This window comes from Ammospiza nelsoni, chromosome 10 (genome assembly GCF_027579445.1).
Source record: "Ammospiza nelsoni isolate bAmmNel1 chromosome 10, bAmmNel1.pri, whole genome shotgun sequence".
In the NCBI taxonomy this organism is placed as follows: Eukaryota; Metazoa; Chordata; class Aves; order Passeriformes; family Passerellidae; genus Ammospiza; species Ammospiza nelsoni.
Genome location: NC_080642.1, coordinates 15,732,591 through 15,745,352, shown reverse-complemented (window position 1 = coordinate 15,745,352; position 12,762 = coordinate 15,732,591). Strand labels below are relative to the sequence as shown.

Genomic DNA, 12,762 nt, shown 5'->3' with positions numbered 1-12,762 from the left:
GCCCGAGACCGGCAGTGACACCTCAGCGCTGCTCCAGAGAGAGCCTTCCTTCCTCAGCACAGTGGGACCCAGAGCCCTGTGCAGGGCCCTTTGGGGGCTGTAGAGGGGCACAGCGGGGTGAAGAGCTGCTGAAGCACGGCGGCTGCAGAGAAGGAGCCGGGCTCTGTTTCAGCGCTGTCCTCGCTCCCCCCGCAGTGCAGAGCCCCAGTCCAGTGCCAGGGCTGCCCGTGCACAGTGGGACCCAGGGCGGTGCGCACGGGCCCGGGGACCGTGCCCGGGTAAGGACAGGGGACCCCGGGAGCAGCAGCATGAGAACGCCTGATGATTTTGATACAAGTACTGCGAGTGCCTGCAGGAATGCTGCTCTCAATCCGTTTCCTGTGCTGTGGAGTCAGACTGGGCTCGGTGTGTGGCTGTTGCACTGCTGAACGGGCTGCTGTTCTGCTTCCTTGGCTTCCACAGGGCTGTGGCGTTTGTTCTTTCTGAGCTTTGTTTACTGTGTTCCGTGACTACATCGGGGCGTGTGCTGTGCATGTTTTCTTACCGTGAATGTTGAAGCGTGTGCCTTTGTCTTTTAGTAAAGACGACAAAAAGGGCCAGGCCTGCTTTGCACATTTTCTGCATTTTCATGAGTTTTATACCATGACCTTTGCATTGAAGGTGTACTGTATGAATTCTGATGGTGCAAATGAGGGCTGAGAGATGTACAAAGAACTGTATAGGCGATAGTCAAAAATAAAGCTTCTTTTAAGTGCACAAAACCGGACTTTGTCTTGCACGTGGGAATGGAACTCAAAAAAAAATTTTTAAATGCCGCCACCTAAGGGACAGCGCGTGGGACACGTTCGGTGAGCGCCACAGCCCCGGGACCCGCTGCGAGCTCCGCAGGGGTCACATCACGGGGCGGCTCCGGAACCGCTGCCAGCTCCGGGCGCCCATCCCGAGGGTCTCTGCAGCTGGCGCTGCAGCTGCCCCGCTCCTGCCCTTGGCCGTGTCCCCGGGTCCAGGCGTGCCCGGCGGGGGCCGCAGAGCCCGGGCCCGGTTCCGCCGCCCCGGCCGGGAGCGCTTCCGCCCGGAAGCCGCGGGGCGGAGCCGCCCCTGCCCGCACCCGCCATGGCCGCGCGGCTGCTCCTGCGGGCGGCGCGGCCGCTCCTGGCCGGGGCCGGGCGGGGCACCGGGCTCGGCACCGCGTTCAGCACCGCGCCGCCCCCCGAAAAGAAGCGCTGGCTCCGGGCGTACCAGGAGCTGCAGCGGCTGCAGGCGCCTCCGCAGCGGCGGTGAGCGGCGGGAGAGGCGGGCGGGACTTGGAGAAGGGGTGCGACGGCCTCAAAAAGGGGAAAATCAGAACGTTTAGGCCCCGTCTGCTCACGCTTTGGAGCAGAATGGGTTGAGCTCCGCAGGTTGGCATAGTCCGGGTTGAACGGGGCAGGCAGACGGGGGTGCGGAACCGACAGTGTCTGACCCCAGGGATTTAAATACTGGGTTTGGTGTTCAAGCTCAATCTCGTTTCTCGTGCCCTTTCGAAAGGCGTGGGGCGGGTAACGCGTTCTGTTCCTGAGCTGGTTCCCTTCCCGCGCCCGCAGGTCCGAGAAGCCCAACTGGGATTACCACGCGGAGATCCAGGCCTTCAGCCACCGGGTGCAGGAAAACTTCGCCCTGGACCTTCTCAAGACTGCGTTTGTTAACCCCTGCTACATCGAGAGCGAGGAGGCGAGGCGCCGGCAGCTGGGGCTGGACAAGGACGCGGTCGCTCTTCAGCTGCAGGACAACACCGGCCTTGCGGAGCGAGGGCTGCGCTTCGCCCGCGCGTACCTGGCGCGATGCTTTGAAGGCGCCTACCCAGAGTTACCTGCAAAGGGCGTAGAAGCACTGGTTAATTTTCTGACCAGTCGCGAACTTGTCTCTTATGTGGCTCAAAACCTGTCCATACAGGACCTGGCGCTCTGCAGGGATTTTCCTGCCCCTCCAGACGTGCTGCAGAGGACGTTCCTCGCTGTGATAGGAGCCCTGCTGGAAAGCAGCGGGCCCGAGAGAACCGGGATCTTTGTCAGGGTAGGTTCAATGACTGCTGGTCTGTACCTGGATGGGGAGAGATCCAGGGAGGTTGGCAGAAGTTTGACAATACCTGTAACAAGACAATTTACCGATGATATCTGGTGTGGTGGTGATCATCTGGGGTTTGGGGGTTGGGAATTTTGTTGGGGGGTTTTTCATTAAGAAGGCTGATCAAGTACATGAAATCATACACTTCTGGATTATGATGGTGATATTAATATTTGCTGAAAGTTGGTAAGGGAAAGCATTATAGTCCATGCACTATATTATCAGATAATGAAATGATTCCATGTGAGATTTCATTTATCTTCAATTTAAAAAAGCTCCATTTTATATAAACACAGATGAATTCATAGATTTTGCATGTAGGAGTGCAAGCCCCTGAAGATATTTTGTACAAAAATGTTTGATTGAAATTCAGTGGGACCAAGTAGTTTTAGCAGGTATTGTTGTTTGTCATCCTTTTCACTTATTATTAGTTTTGCCATGGGGAAGTGTTTGTTAAAATGTTTTTCCTGGTACAAGAGCATTGAGAGGTGTCTGTAAGAACAAGGAGCTCTCACAGACAAGAGAGTGATCCCAACAGGTGAAGGACCCGTGGGTTTGCACATTCCCAGGTATTGCCCCAGCTCCTCTGCTGCCACAGCTTGTCCCTCGGGCTGGAGCTGTCCCTGCTCTGGGTCTGGGGCTGACTTTGCCCCGGGCACAAGTCTGTCGGTGGCTACACCACAATCACGAGCACTGGGATGGGGCACTGAGGCAGCTTTATCATTCATTTCAGCAATTCACTGTCAGTTATTGTCTCTTCACACTGTATTTTCATTAGGAGACACCAGAATCTCAAGCCATTAATTGTAACTTCTAAATTTTCTTGTTTAGGACTTTTTTATTCCGCAGCTGATTGGAAAAGATCTGTTTGAGATCTGGGAAGTTGTAAATCCTATGGGCTTACTGCTGGAAGAACTGACCAAGAGGAATATCTCTGCTCCAGAACCAAGAATTACCAGGCAGCTGGGAGTCAGCACAGTCCTGCCAGTCTACTTTGTTGGGTTGTACTGGTTAGTGCAATATTAATCTAAAGTTAAATGGCTTTAATTGGAGGAGTGAGAAGGAGGGAAGATGGTCTTTTACTTTTCTACTCATGCTTTTTGGTCAGGTTGTTCCAGAAAAGAAATGTGATAGTAAGTTCCATATACAATGAGCCATTTAAGCATTGGCCATAGCTTGCTGTCATGATACATACACAGTCTCTGACTAAGGGCTCCAGAGGCTAAACAGGGTGCACCAAAGGGCCTGGGTGTGTTCTGAGTGATCTGACACAGGAACTTTGGGAACAGCATAACTGCATGGCTTTGGATGGACCACAGCTGTATCCAGGGCTTAGGCAAGCATAAAGAGACATCAGGGGAGTGAGTTGGAGAGAGACTCATTAAGTGCCAGAGAAGCTTTTAAGTTTGAAAATCAGCAGCGCTGTAAACTGGCCCATAGGAGTGTCTGTGTCCAGGCTCTTAGGAAGTGCCAGCTGTCCCTGGTGCATTTGTGTCAGGTGTGGTCAGTGCCCAGCAGTGACAGTGCTCCTGTGGGGCAGGACAGAATCCACATCACTGCTGCTCTCCTAAAGGAGCTGCAGATGAACACATGCCTTGACTTGTTCTGCTTTACCCTGCTTTGGTTTCTGTCCCCTATAAAATGTATCTTATAAAAAAGAAGGGAACTTTGATTGTTTCTCTTCAGGAATCCCTGGTGTCCCTTCATGAACTGTTAAACAGACATGAGCACATAATTCACAACAGAGAGAGCTTCTCAGTCCTTTTGAAGCAGTTTGAAATACTTCCTTACCAGGGGAGGAGAAAAGACAAAAGCACTTCAGTTCCTGTTTAAGCTAACCAGGGTAACGAATTTGCGTATTTTTATCAGGGCTGACAAATTGAATGCTGTAAAGAATCAGTGCTGTGTTAGGAACCTAAATGAACAGTGGTGTTCTCCCAGGAAATGGACACATTTCTGATCTGAGTTTCCATTACTGAATATACAATTTCTTACCTTTGCAGGAAAGACCAACAGAAATGTTTCCATTGTGTGTATATAAAAGTCAGTGTTCACAGACATTGGAGAAAAACCAATCTATTTTATTGACAGTACACAGCAGTGCTCAGGGTTTTATGATGGAAACTTTGGTTTTTCATGGTTGTAACTTTGGTTTTCTTCCCCAAGTGATAAGAAGATGTTAGCTGAAGGCCCTGGTGAAACACTGCTGGCTGCAGAGGAGGAGGCTGCACGAGTGGCACTGCGGAAGCTCTATGGGTACACAGAGAACAGGAGACCTTGGGATTACTCCAAACCCAAACAAGAATTGGCAGCTGAAAAGGAAACAAACAAGGAAAAGGCAATCAGCAGTAACTAGATGCTAAAAGACATTTCTGGTGTATCTTAAAAATCAATGACTTCCATGTTGAATATAGGTGTATTTGGAAAGGCAAAATACAGTTTGTTTTTCTGGTCTTCAGTGCGTGAAACTTCAGAGTCATGTATGGTGTTAAATAAAGTCTTTTCCTTTGCACAATGTTTAAGGTTTGCTCATTTTCCTGGATGTAAAAGAAGTGCCCTTAATCTGAATTTTTGCCTTTTGGCTCAGAAGTTTTGCTGTGCATCACAGGAGACCATCTCTAGTGATGTTTAATAACGTGTGACAAAGTCTCACTGTACAGAAACAGCTTTCATGAATGCTTTCTCAGAGATTGTTTGGAGAGGATTTGTAATCAGCTGAGTTGAATTAACATATGTTACATCAGCCTTTGGATTGGATCTGGATCAATGTGTCCTTCACTTTTTGAAAACATCAGGTGTGATGATGATCCTGACACTGTTGGGGATTCAAACTCTGAGGTCTCACTGCTTTCATCCAAATTTTATTTGCCGTGCACATTGGTTTTTATTGTTGGACCACGCTCTGAAAGATTTTTAAAACTTGTAAAAATGCCTCTGCTGCAAAATGAGAAATAGGTGAAAATTAGGATCATGAAGGCCTGAACCTAAAGAAATTGGAGAACATGATTTCATGATAGGCTATAAGCTTTTTCTTTTTTTCTCTTTTTTTTCTTTTTGGTACCTTTTCTGTTTAGTCCATGTTCTTTCATTTAAACAGTCCCATGATAGAAGTATTGGATTCAGTGAAATCAGTGTTTGTCTTGTTTGCAACATCTGTAGCTGTTTTAGTGTAACTCCAAATGTATGGAAGGACACTTTGGAATAATTTAGGTACCTGCATGATATTTCTGTTAGATGTCAGAAACTCAGCATGTCTGCCAGAGGGCAACAGATGTGTGAGAACTGCAGCTATTTTGGAATAATTTTCTTAAAAAAGGAGTGAGCATCTATTACAAACTTGTCTGAGCCCTGCAAGGAAGAAGCTGGATGTAGGACCAAGAAGCTGGATGTTCAGCAGTGTTTCCTGCTTTGTCCCATTGTGAGCACTGATTGTACAGGAAGACACCAGGTAAATGAAAGTGCCTTCACTAAGGAGGGGGAGAATCAGGCTGATGGCCACTGATCCATGTTTGATAGTGCTGTCCTCACAACACATCCTTTGCCTTTGGCCCACAAGATGGATTTAGGGAAGGACACTTGGCAGCCAAAGGTCCTGTGCTGTGACAGTGAGTGCTGGCTGTACCAACCCAGTGGAAAGAGATTCATTGGTGTGAGCAGGAGGAGTCTGTGTGTGACCCTGGGTGTCTCCAGCACTCAGTGCCCTGCATCTGCCCAGTGTGGAACTCTGGCTGCAGAGCAGTGAGAGCTCCTGCTGCCCCTGGCTGAGGGGGCACACCAGGGAGGGCTGGAGTGCAAAAAGGAGGGCAGAAAGATCAGCCCAGCAGAAAATATGCACAAAATTGCTGCTGTTAAACGAAAAATTCCAGCTAGGCAATCCATTACCACTTACATAAGCAAAGCCAATAAGGTCACTATATTCCAGGGGAATAAGAGCAAAATGTGAAAAGATGGTAAAATTACTCATGCTATTTTTAGTTTCCAGGTGAGGTTATTGCTCTTTACCTATTTTAAAAGGACAATAGTGAAGGAGGATTTTTTACAGCCCAAGTTACCTACTGCTTTTATATACTTATTTATGCATTTTGAGATGGAGAAGCAAATTTCAGTCAGTTTACCTTTAAAAACAAGATCTCCTTCCTGTGGCTTTATAGTTTGGAATGTGAGCATAAGTCCTAGGAGAAGTGGAATACTGTGCTGGTAAAAGATGAGTGATGCAAGATAAATCAGTTTACTGTGTGGCACACAAATGGAATGTATTAAGACCAAATGAAAAGACAATTTGGGGACATGGAAAGAAAGGACTGGGTTCTTATAGAGGTGTTGACTGAAACAGGAGTTTTTGTAAGAAAATGTCCAATTTTCACATTTCTAAAGATCAAAAAAGCATTTTATGTGATATCTGTGCCTTAATTTCTGACACTCAACATGTATTTCAGGATCTACAGCTGTGCTAGTGGGATCATTTGCATACTTCAGGTTACCAAAGTTTTTCCTTGTTTTTTGAATCAGTAGCCATAAACCATAGCATAGTTAAAAGATTTGTCAGACCTACATAAATAATTAGCTATAAAGTGTGGTGAAAATGGCAGCTCACAAATATTGTTCATGAAATTCCATGGCAGTTTTGTCTGACAAGTGCTTTGTGAGCTGCTTGCATTGGTGCTGAGTACAAGTGCATTTATGTCCCCCTGTAGTTGTTCCTTTCTCAGTCACATTTTATTTATCTTTCAAAAGACAACAGATTGAGCAGACTGTCCATAATGACTGACAGAAAGGAAACATGACATTTTATTCTTGCAACCCATTGAAGAACTAGATTATTGTTACAAAAATTACATTTGTAAACTCACTAAACAGTAGGAAACACTAGTAACCTAGACTTGCTTTTTCTCTAAATGTTAGGTAAATCCAGTATGTGAATGGTCTTGGATTACTCTGTTTCTGTCATCTACATCCTGTCTTTTTTTTCAAGTGTTGTAGAAGTAATTTTATTTTGAGGAAGGTGAGAGAAGTTGTATTCTATTGGTAGCAGCTAAGTAATTGGAGAAAATGTTTCACAATATGCTTTCATGCACTGTTAAGTTGCTTCTGATCTCAGGAACAGAAGCTGCTCCATTGCTTCTCTGTGCCTTTGCTCCTGTGTCTCAGCAGTTCAGTGATGTGACTGAACACCCAGCTCTGTCTTCTTGCTTTCAGATGCAGCTTCTGGTTACAATAACCAGATGTTTGGCTTCAGTTTTCTCTTAACAACAACAAAATAAAGTCCAGGAATAATTCTTGTGTGAATTGTTGCTGTGACTTAAAGGCAGAAGATGAACACACAATCATTTCACAGTTATCTCGGTGTTAATTCAGAGTTTGAAGTTGCTGGTGAAAAGTTAAAGCTTTTACTGGTTTATGACAATTATTTTTTTACTTCTTATAACAATCTCTTGGATTATATGATAAATCAAAAATTTAAATGAGGTGCTCTGGTGTTATGCTGCTATACAAAGCCATGAAGAATTCACAACATCAAAAGATGCGTTGTCATTGTGTTTTGCAGGGCAGAGGGAGGGGATGATGCAGTACACAAACATAAGAAAAGCCCTACTTTCCCTTGTCCTTAACTTTACTGAGTGCTGTGGTAACTTTAAAGAGGCTCTGAACTATTTGGGTTCTGTTACATCAGAGCTTTGAAGTTTAATATTGAGAGATGCATTTAGTGTTGAGAAGCAAACACTTCTCAACAAGGACAGATTGGTTTTTTTCTTTCTAAATCAATTCCCCAGATGTAATGGCACTAGTTTTGCATTTTTGCCTTTTCAGCTTGCCTAAGAAACTAAAGATCCAGGGCTCACCAGTTGGTCAGTAAATAGCCCCTGCTGTAGTTTGAGGCTGCAGAGTGGGAACAGCTGCTCTGTGTGACAGAATCAGAGCATTATTGAAGGCACTTGGTGATTCCTAAATCACAGGCACACTGCAATGCAGCTCTTCGTGGTGCACATAAAAACTGGGCTGCTCTTCTTTGGGAAAAGGTTACCTCTAGGGAGAAGGTAAACATCATCCCTGTCTATTTCTGTGTAATAAGTGTAATGTTTCTGCCAGTCTGTGGCAGCTGTGCTGGGGACTGTGCTCTTGAACTTACAGGTTTATAATCAAACATGTTAATTTTGGACACAGTAAATCTGTTGCTCCTGTTGCTACAGCTGGAAACAATTACAGAACCTCACTTTTCTGATATGGAAATTAAAATTTATTCTTTACCTCTGGAACTGTTCATTGCCAGTTGTGCTCACTTATTCTTATACCAATGTTCTTTATCAGAAGAAATCTTGATTTTATTGATGTTGGAGGAATTTTACATTTAATTGCAATGAGATTAAAATTTCTTTGAGTGTTGAACATGCTTCAGGGCTCCCCTTTAAGGGATATCTCAATAGTTCTGCAGTCCTGTGTTTTCCTTTAGTCTGGAATGCTTATATAAATCAGAGCAACATTTGTATTTCTAACTTGAGTAACATTTTTAGGTAAGTTGTTACCTGACTCTTTTAGTTTAATACTCTTTTTCCTGAAGGCACCATTTTGGTTTAAAGCACCTGATTTTGTTACTTTATATAGGAAACCAAAATAAATTTCATCAGTAAGTAACTATTTCTATTAAAAATGTTTTTTATAGTAGTAATTTAAATTACCTGGCCAATGTTTATGTAGCATTTCCGAATACTAAAAATATGCAACTTGCAAAAAAAAAAAAAAGTTCTGACACAATATTTTAATATCTGCCTTCAAAAAACTTAACACTTTTTAATGCAAGTTGTTTCAGTAGACAATGGTGAGCTGTAATCCTTTGCTCCTGACAAGAGGTTCTGTAGTTTTATGATTCCCACATATTTAGCCAGGTACTGAATCAAATCTTCAGCTTGTCAATGCCAGTGTGTGTGTTTGGCTTTTTGTAGGCTGTACTTGGGTGGGGAGGAAAAGTGCCCCTGGCAAATTTTCAACCTTAGAGAAGGGAGAAATGAAATACTCGTGACTGGTGCAGGATATCAGTTTCTGAAGTCACAAAGTTTGGAAGTTTTAAAATGTTCTGCTCTCACTTATTTGACCATTTCTAGAGAATGGTGCCACACAGCAGGTAGTGAGTGAGGGGAAACCCACTGCCATGCTGAGACAGCAGATTTGGGGGATGTATCCAGATTTGGGATGAATATCTCTGAGGTAATGCAGGGGATATTGCCAGGTCAAACAATGAAGCCAAGTGGAATGAAAAATCAGTGTGGCTGCAGGAAACACACAGGTGGAGCTCCACTGCCTACACTAGACCTAAACCTATGAGAGAAAATTCAGAGTAATTGGAGTTCAAAGATAGCATTCTGAAACCTGTTCTTGTGGAGTATTTCCTCCACAGAGGCAGTTCTGCAAAATTAAGAAAATACTGTTGAAACTAAGGAAGTGTCACAGAATTAGTCATGTTAGAGGAGGATTAACCAGGGGAAGCATTCCCACCATCAGAGGGCAAGGATTTGTCTACAAGTTCTGGTGGTTAAATAAAGAACTCCAGTTACTTTAGTGGTTATTTCAGTAGCACTAGGAGGCACAGCTTTATTCTCCAAGTTACTGGCAAAAAGGTGTTTAGGATGACAACAGAACAAAACAATTTGTGAAAATCAGTCCAGCATCAGAGAATGTTTAAGAAGGAAAAGAGTCCAGACAGAAAATGGCTTCAGTAGTTGAGCTAGTTGAAAGTTAATGGAATTTATTCTCTTTAATTTCAAGTGATGGAAAGTGGAAATGTTTATAGTAGTCCATCAGGAAAAACACAGTAGCCTAATCTAAAAGTGTGTCAGAAGGTTTCCTATTCTATTACACATACCTTCTGATTGAGCAACAACTATGGCAATGAGCTTGGGAGAGCTACTTTATAATTTGATTAGGTTTTCATTACTAGGGAGGTGATGGGTTTAGATTTGAATTGTTTCCCTGTCATTTTCTGTTTATAATATCAGAGCACAGTTCAGTTTTCTTTCATGTTTCTTTTGCAGTAAAGATATATGTTAAATATTTAATTCCTACCTCAAATATCATGTGATGCTATTTCAGCATGTTTTCAGTCAGGCAGTTTCCAACAACCTGTGGCCATCAGGCAATGAGACAACAATTGGAGAAGAAAAAAGATGACATTCATATTGACACTTAGCAGATCCCCCCATGGCAATTCATTATTGCTTCTACTGCTGCTCTGATTACTTTAGAAGGAACTTAGATGCCCACACCCACCCAGTTTCACTTCAGCCCCACAGCATTGCACATTTTTTTTCCCAGCTGCTGGGAATCTGCTCTGACAGTGTCCTGTGACTGCAGGCACGATGGCCAAGTGAGCTTTGCGAGGGTTTCTTTGATTCAGGCTCTGTGCTGCATGACCAGCAGGCAGCCTGCTGAAGTTCATGGAAATCTAGACCATGAACAGAAGCACAGAAGCAAACTGATGATTATTCCCAGGTTTCAGAATTAGGTCATTTATTTCATAGTTTATTTCTTTGAAAGTTTCCTTTCAAACCAATTAGTTCCTAATTGGTTATTTCAACTGCACCCTGCAAGCTCAGCTGTAAGATCAAGTGTTTAAGAGATGATCATGGATCAGGTTGAATTTGGTTGATCTCATATATAAAAGCAGACTATTTAAAAAGAAGTTTGAACATTTTTTTTCCCTTGATTGGAGTACTATACTCATCATTTCCTAGTAGCCAAAAGCATCAGGGATTAAATGATAACAACAAAAATAATAAAGTTTGATAAAATCTGGAATAAGTTTTGAAATTTTCCTTTAGAGAAAACTCCCCCTGCTGCAGAAAGAATTTGTTGTTAGTGACAGTATACACTGCTGAGCTATCTGACTCTTACTAGCTAATTTTTGAAGCCTGCAAGGAATAATTTTATGCTTCAAGATAATTTCCAGTTTTGGAGCATAACAGTACATCATTTAACATGAAGATGTTATTCCAAGGAGCTGTGACAAATGGTTATTTGGATTTCATTATATAAGGGGACGATACTGGTTGTCTGGAGCACCGAGGGCAATTGTGGGCATTGCCTGGCAATGCTGGGGGGCTGCAGCAAAGAAACAAAACACAAGTGCTCTGAACATTCACTGACTGTTTCTAATGAGAAAATATAGGAAGTGCTAAGCCTTTTGGCAGGTGGGTTTGAACAGTGATCTCTGTCCAGGAGTGTAAAAGGAGTTTACCCTGGCAAATGCCTAGGTCAGTATGAATGAAAACTTTTCAATAATTACTGTGAAACCTTTCTCTGTCAATTGTTGCTTTGCTTAAATTAGTTCTGTTTTGAGTGTGTACACTCCTAATCAGCAAAGCTGTAGTGCAGCAATGCACAAAGCTGCTCCATCCCCTCTATCTCCTGCCTGCACGTGTCCCCATGGCAGCTGGGCAGATATCTGTGCCACAGAGGAACGTGCAGGGGGGGACAAGGACCTGAAGGTTTCAGAGCAGTATTTATAAGCTGGCTATGAACACATCAAACTGTAACAATTGCAGAGCTGGACCTTTATTAGTAAAGTCCTGGGCTCTGAAACAACCACTTGCAAAAAGGAGCAGGATGTAAAACCTCTATGTATTCATAAAGTGGACCTTGATAGTTTAGGAAAGTCAGGGTAAACTCAGAAGAGAGATCTGAAAAGTTATACTAACAGGGTAACAAACTCTACAATTACAAGAGACTTGATTATAAGTCTTACTTTGTAAGAAATACTATGGTTTCCTAACAGCTTCTGTAATATTTTTGTTTCCATATTTGTTATGATTTGTTAACTGTCAGGTTCCTTCTCCCCACCAATTTTCCTTATCCAAGGTAGCCCAGAGGACCTTGCTGGTAGGGTTTTTTTCCATTTATATAACATCTCTTGGACATCAGGGGTGTATGTCTCAAATGTCTCTGTTTATGTCAGTAAAACACTGCTATTTCTCCTGCTGTTATCCCAACTTTTTCATTCACTGTGCTGCTTCAGAGTATTTATTAATTCTCTTGCTGCCCACAATCCACACCAAGGTTTTGTTTTGTTCAGGCTGTGATAAAGTTCTGAACACTTACTCTTTCCCCATTTCCAAAACCCAGTACATGGAATGTTACTGTGCACAACACGCCATTGACTATTCATTTGTTTCTGGTGGTTGTTTCATTGTTGGGTTTTTGTTCTGTTGTTTTTCAAATTTTTAAAAATTTATTTAAACATGTAGCTAGTAAATATTAAATATTCCTGTCACGTAATGAAAAATGCTTCTTTTTCATGTCAAGACATTTTGGTTAAGTCACATGAAGATAAGCATTTTTCTTTTTTATCTCCTGGTTAAAAGAGAGTTTTTCTAATTGACAAATGCTTTCAAAACCAACCTTCTCAGTTGAAATTCCCACACATTGTTTCCAAGAGACGTGTCTGTCATTGCCACTTCAGCAGAGAATGCATTCTTGAAAGAAATCTTAATTTTTTCACAGCTGTTTGTAACTACAAGTATGGCTTGCAGTGTTAAACACAGTTCAAGGCAAGACACTGCAGGTGCTCTTGCTGTACAGAGAAGGTACAGGAGGCCTGAGTGTCAGGGGATTAATTTTTCTTGTTAAACCAGTTATTCTAAACAACAATTTGAAGGTTTGTTTTGTACTTCT

General features: G+C 43.2%; 1 protein-coding gene across 1 annotated transcript; it reads left to right on the top strand.

Moving 5' to 3' along the window:
* The first annotated feature begins 1,096 nt into the window (after positions 1-1,096).
* MRPL44 (mitochondrial ribosomal protein L44) lies at positions 1,097-4,612 on the top strand. Its single transcript, XM_059479662.1, has 4 exons — positions 1,097-1,277; positions 1,584-2,052; positions 2,935-3,113; positions 4,270-4,612. Exons 1-4 carry the CDS (start codon positions 1,114-1,116, stop codon positions 4,457-4,459), a joined length of 1,002 nt encoding a protein of 333 aa, XP_059335645.1. The 5' UTR covers positions 1,097-1,113; the 3' UTR covers positions 4,460-4,612.
* The last annotated feature ends 8,150 nt before the right edge of the window (positions 4,613-12,762 follow it).

What these genes read in the sequence shown, in the direction of transcription:
- MRPL44 (XM_059479662.1), top strand. Translation starts at nt 1,114, where the DNA reads ATGGCCGCGCGGCTGCTCCTGCGGGCGGCGCGGCCGCTCCTGGCCGGG. An exon ending in GAACCGGGATCTTTGTCAGG is followed by an intron (nt 2,053 to 2,934) that starts GTAGGTTCAATG and finishes TTTCTTGTTTAG; the next exon opens with GACTTTTTTATTCCGCAGCT. An exon ending in TACTTTGTTGGGTTGTACTG is followed by an intron (nt 3,114 to 4,269) that starts GTTAGTGCAATA and finishes TTCTTCCCCAAG; the next exon opens with TGATAAGAAGATGTTAGCTG.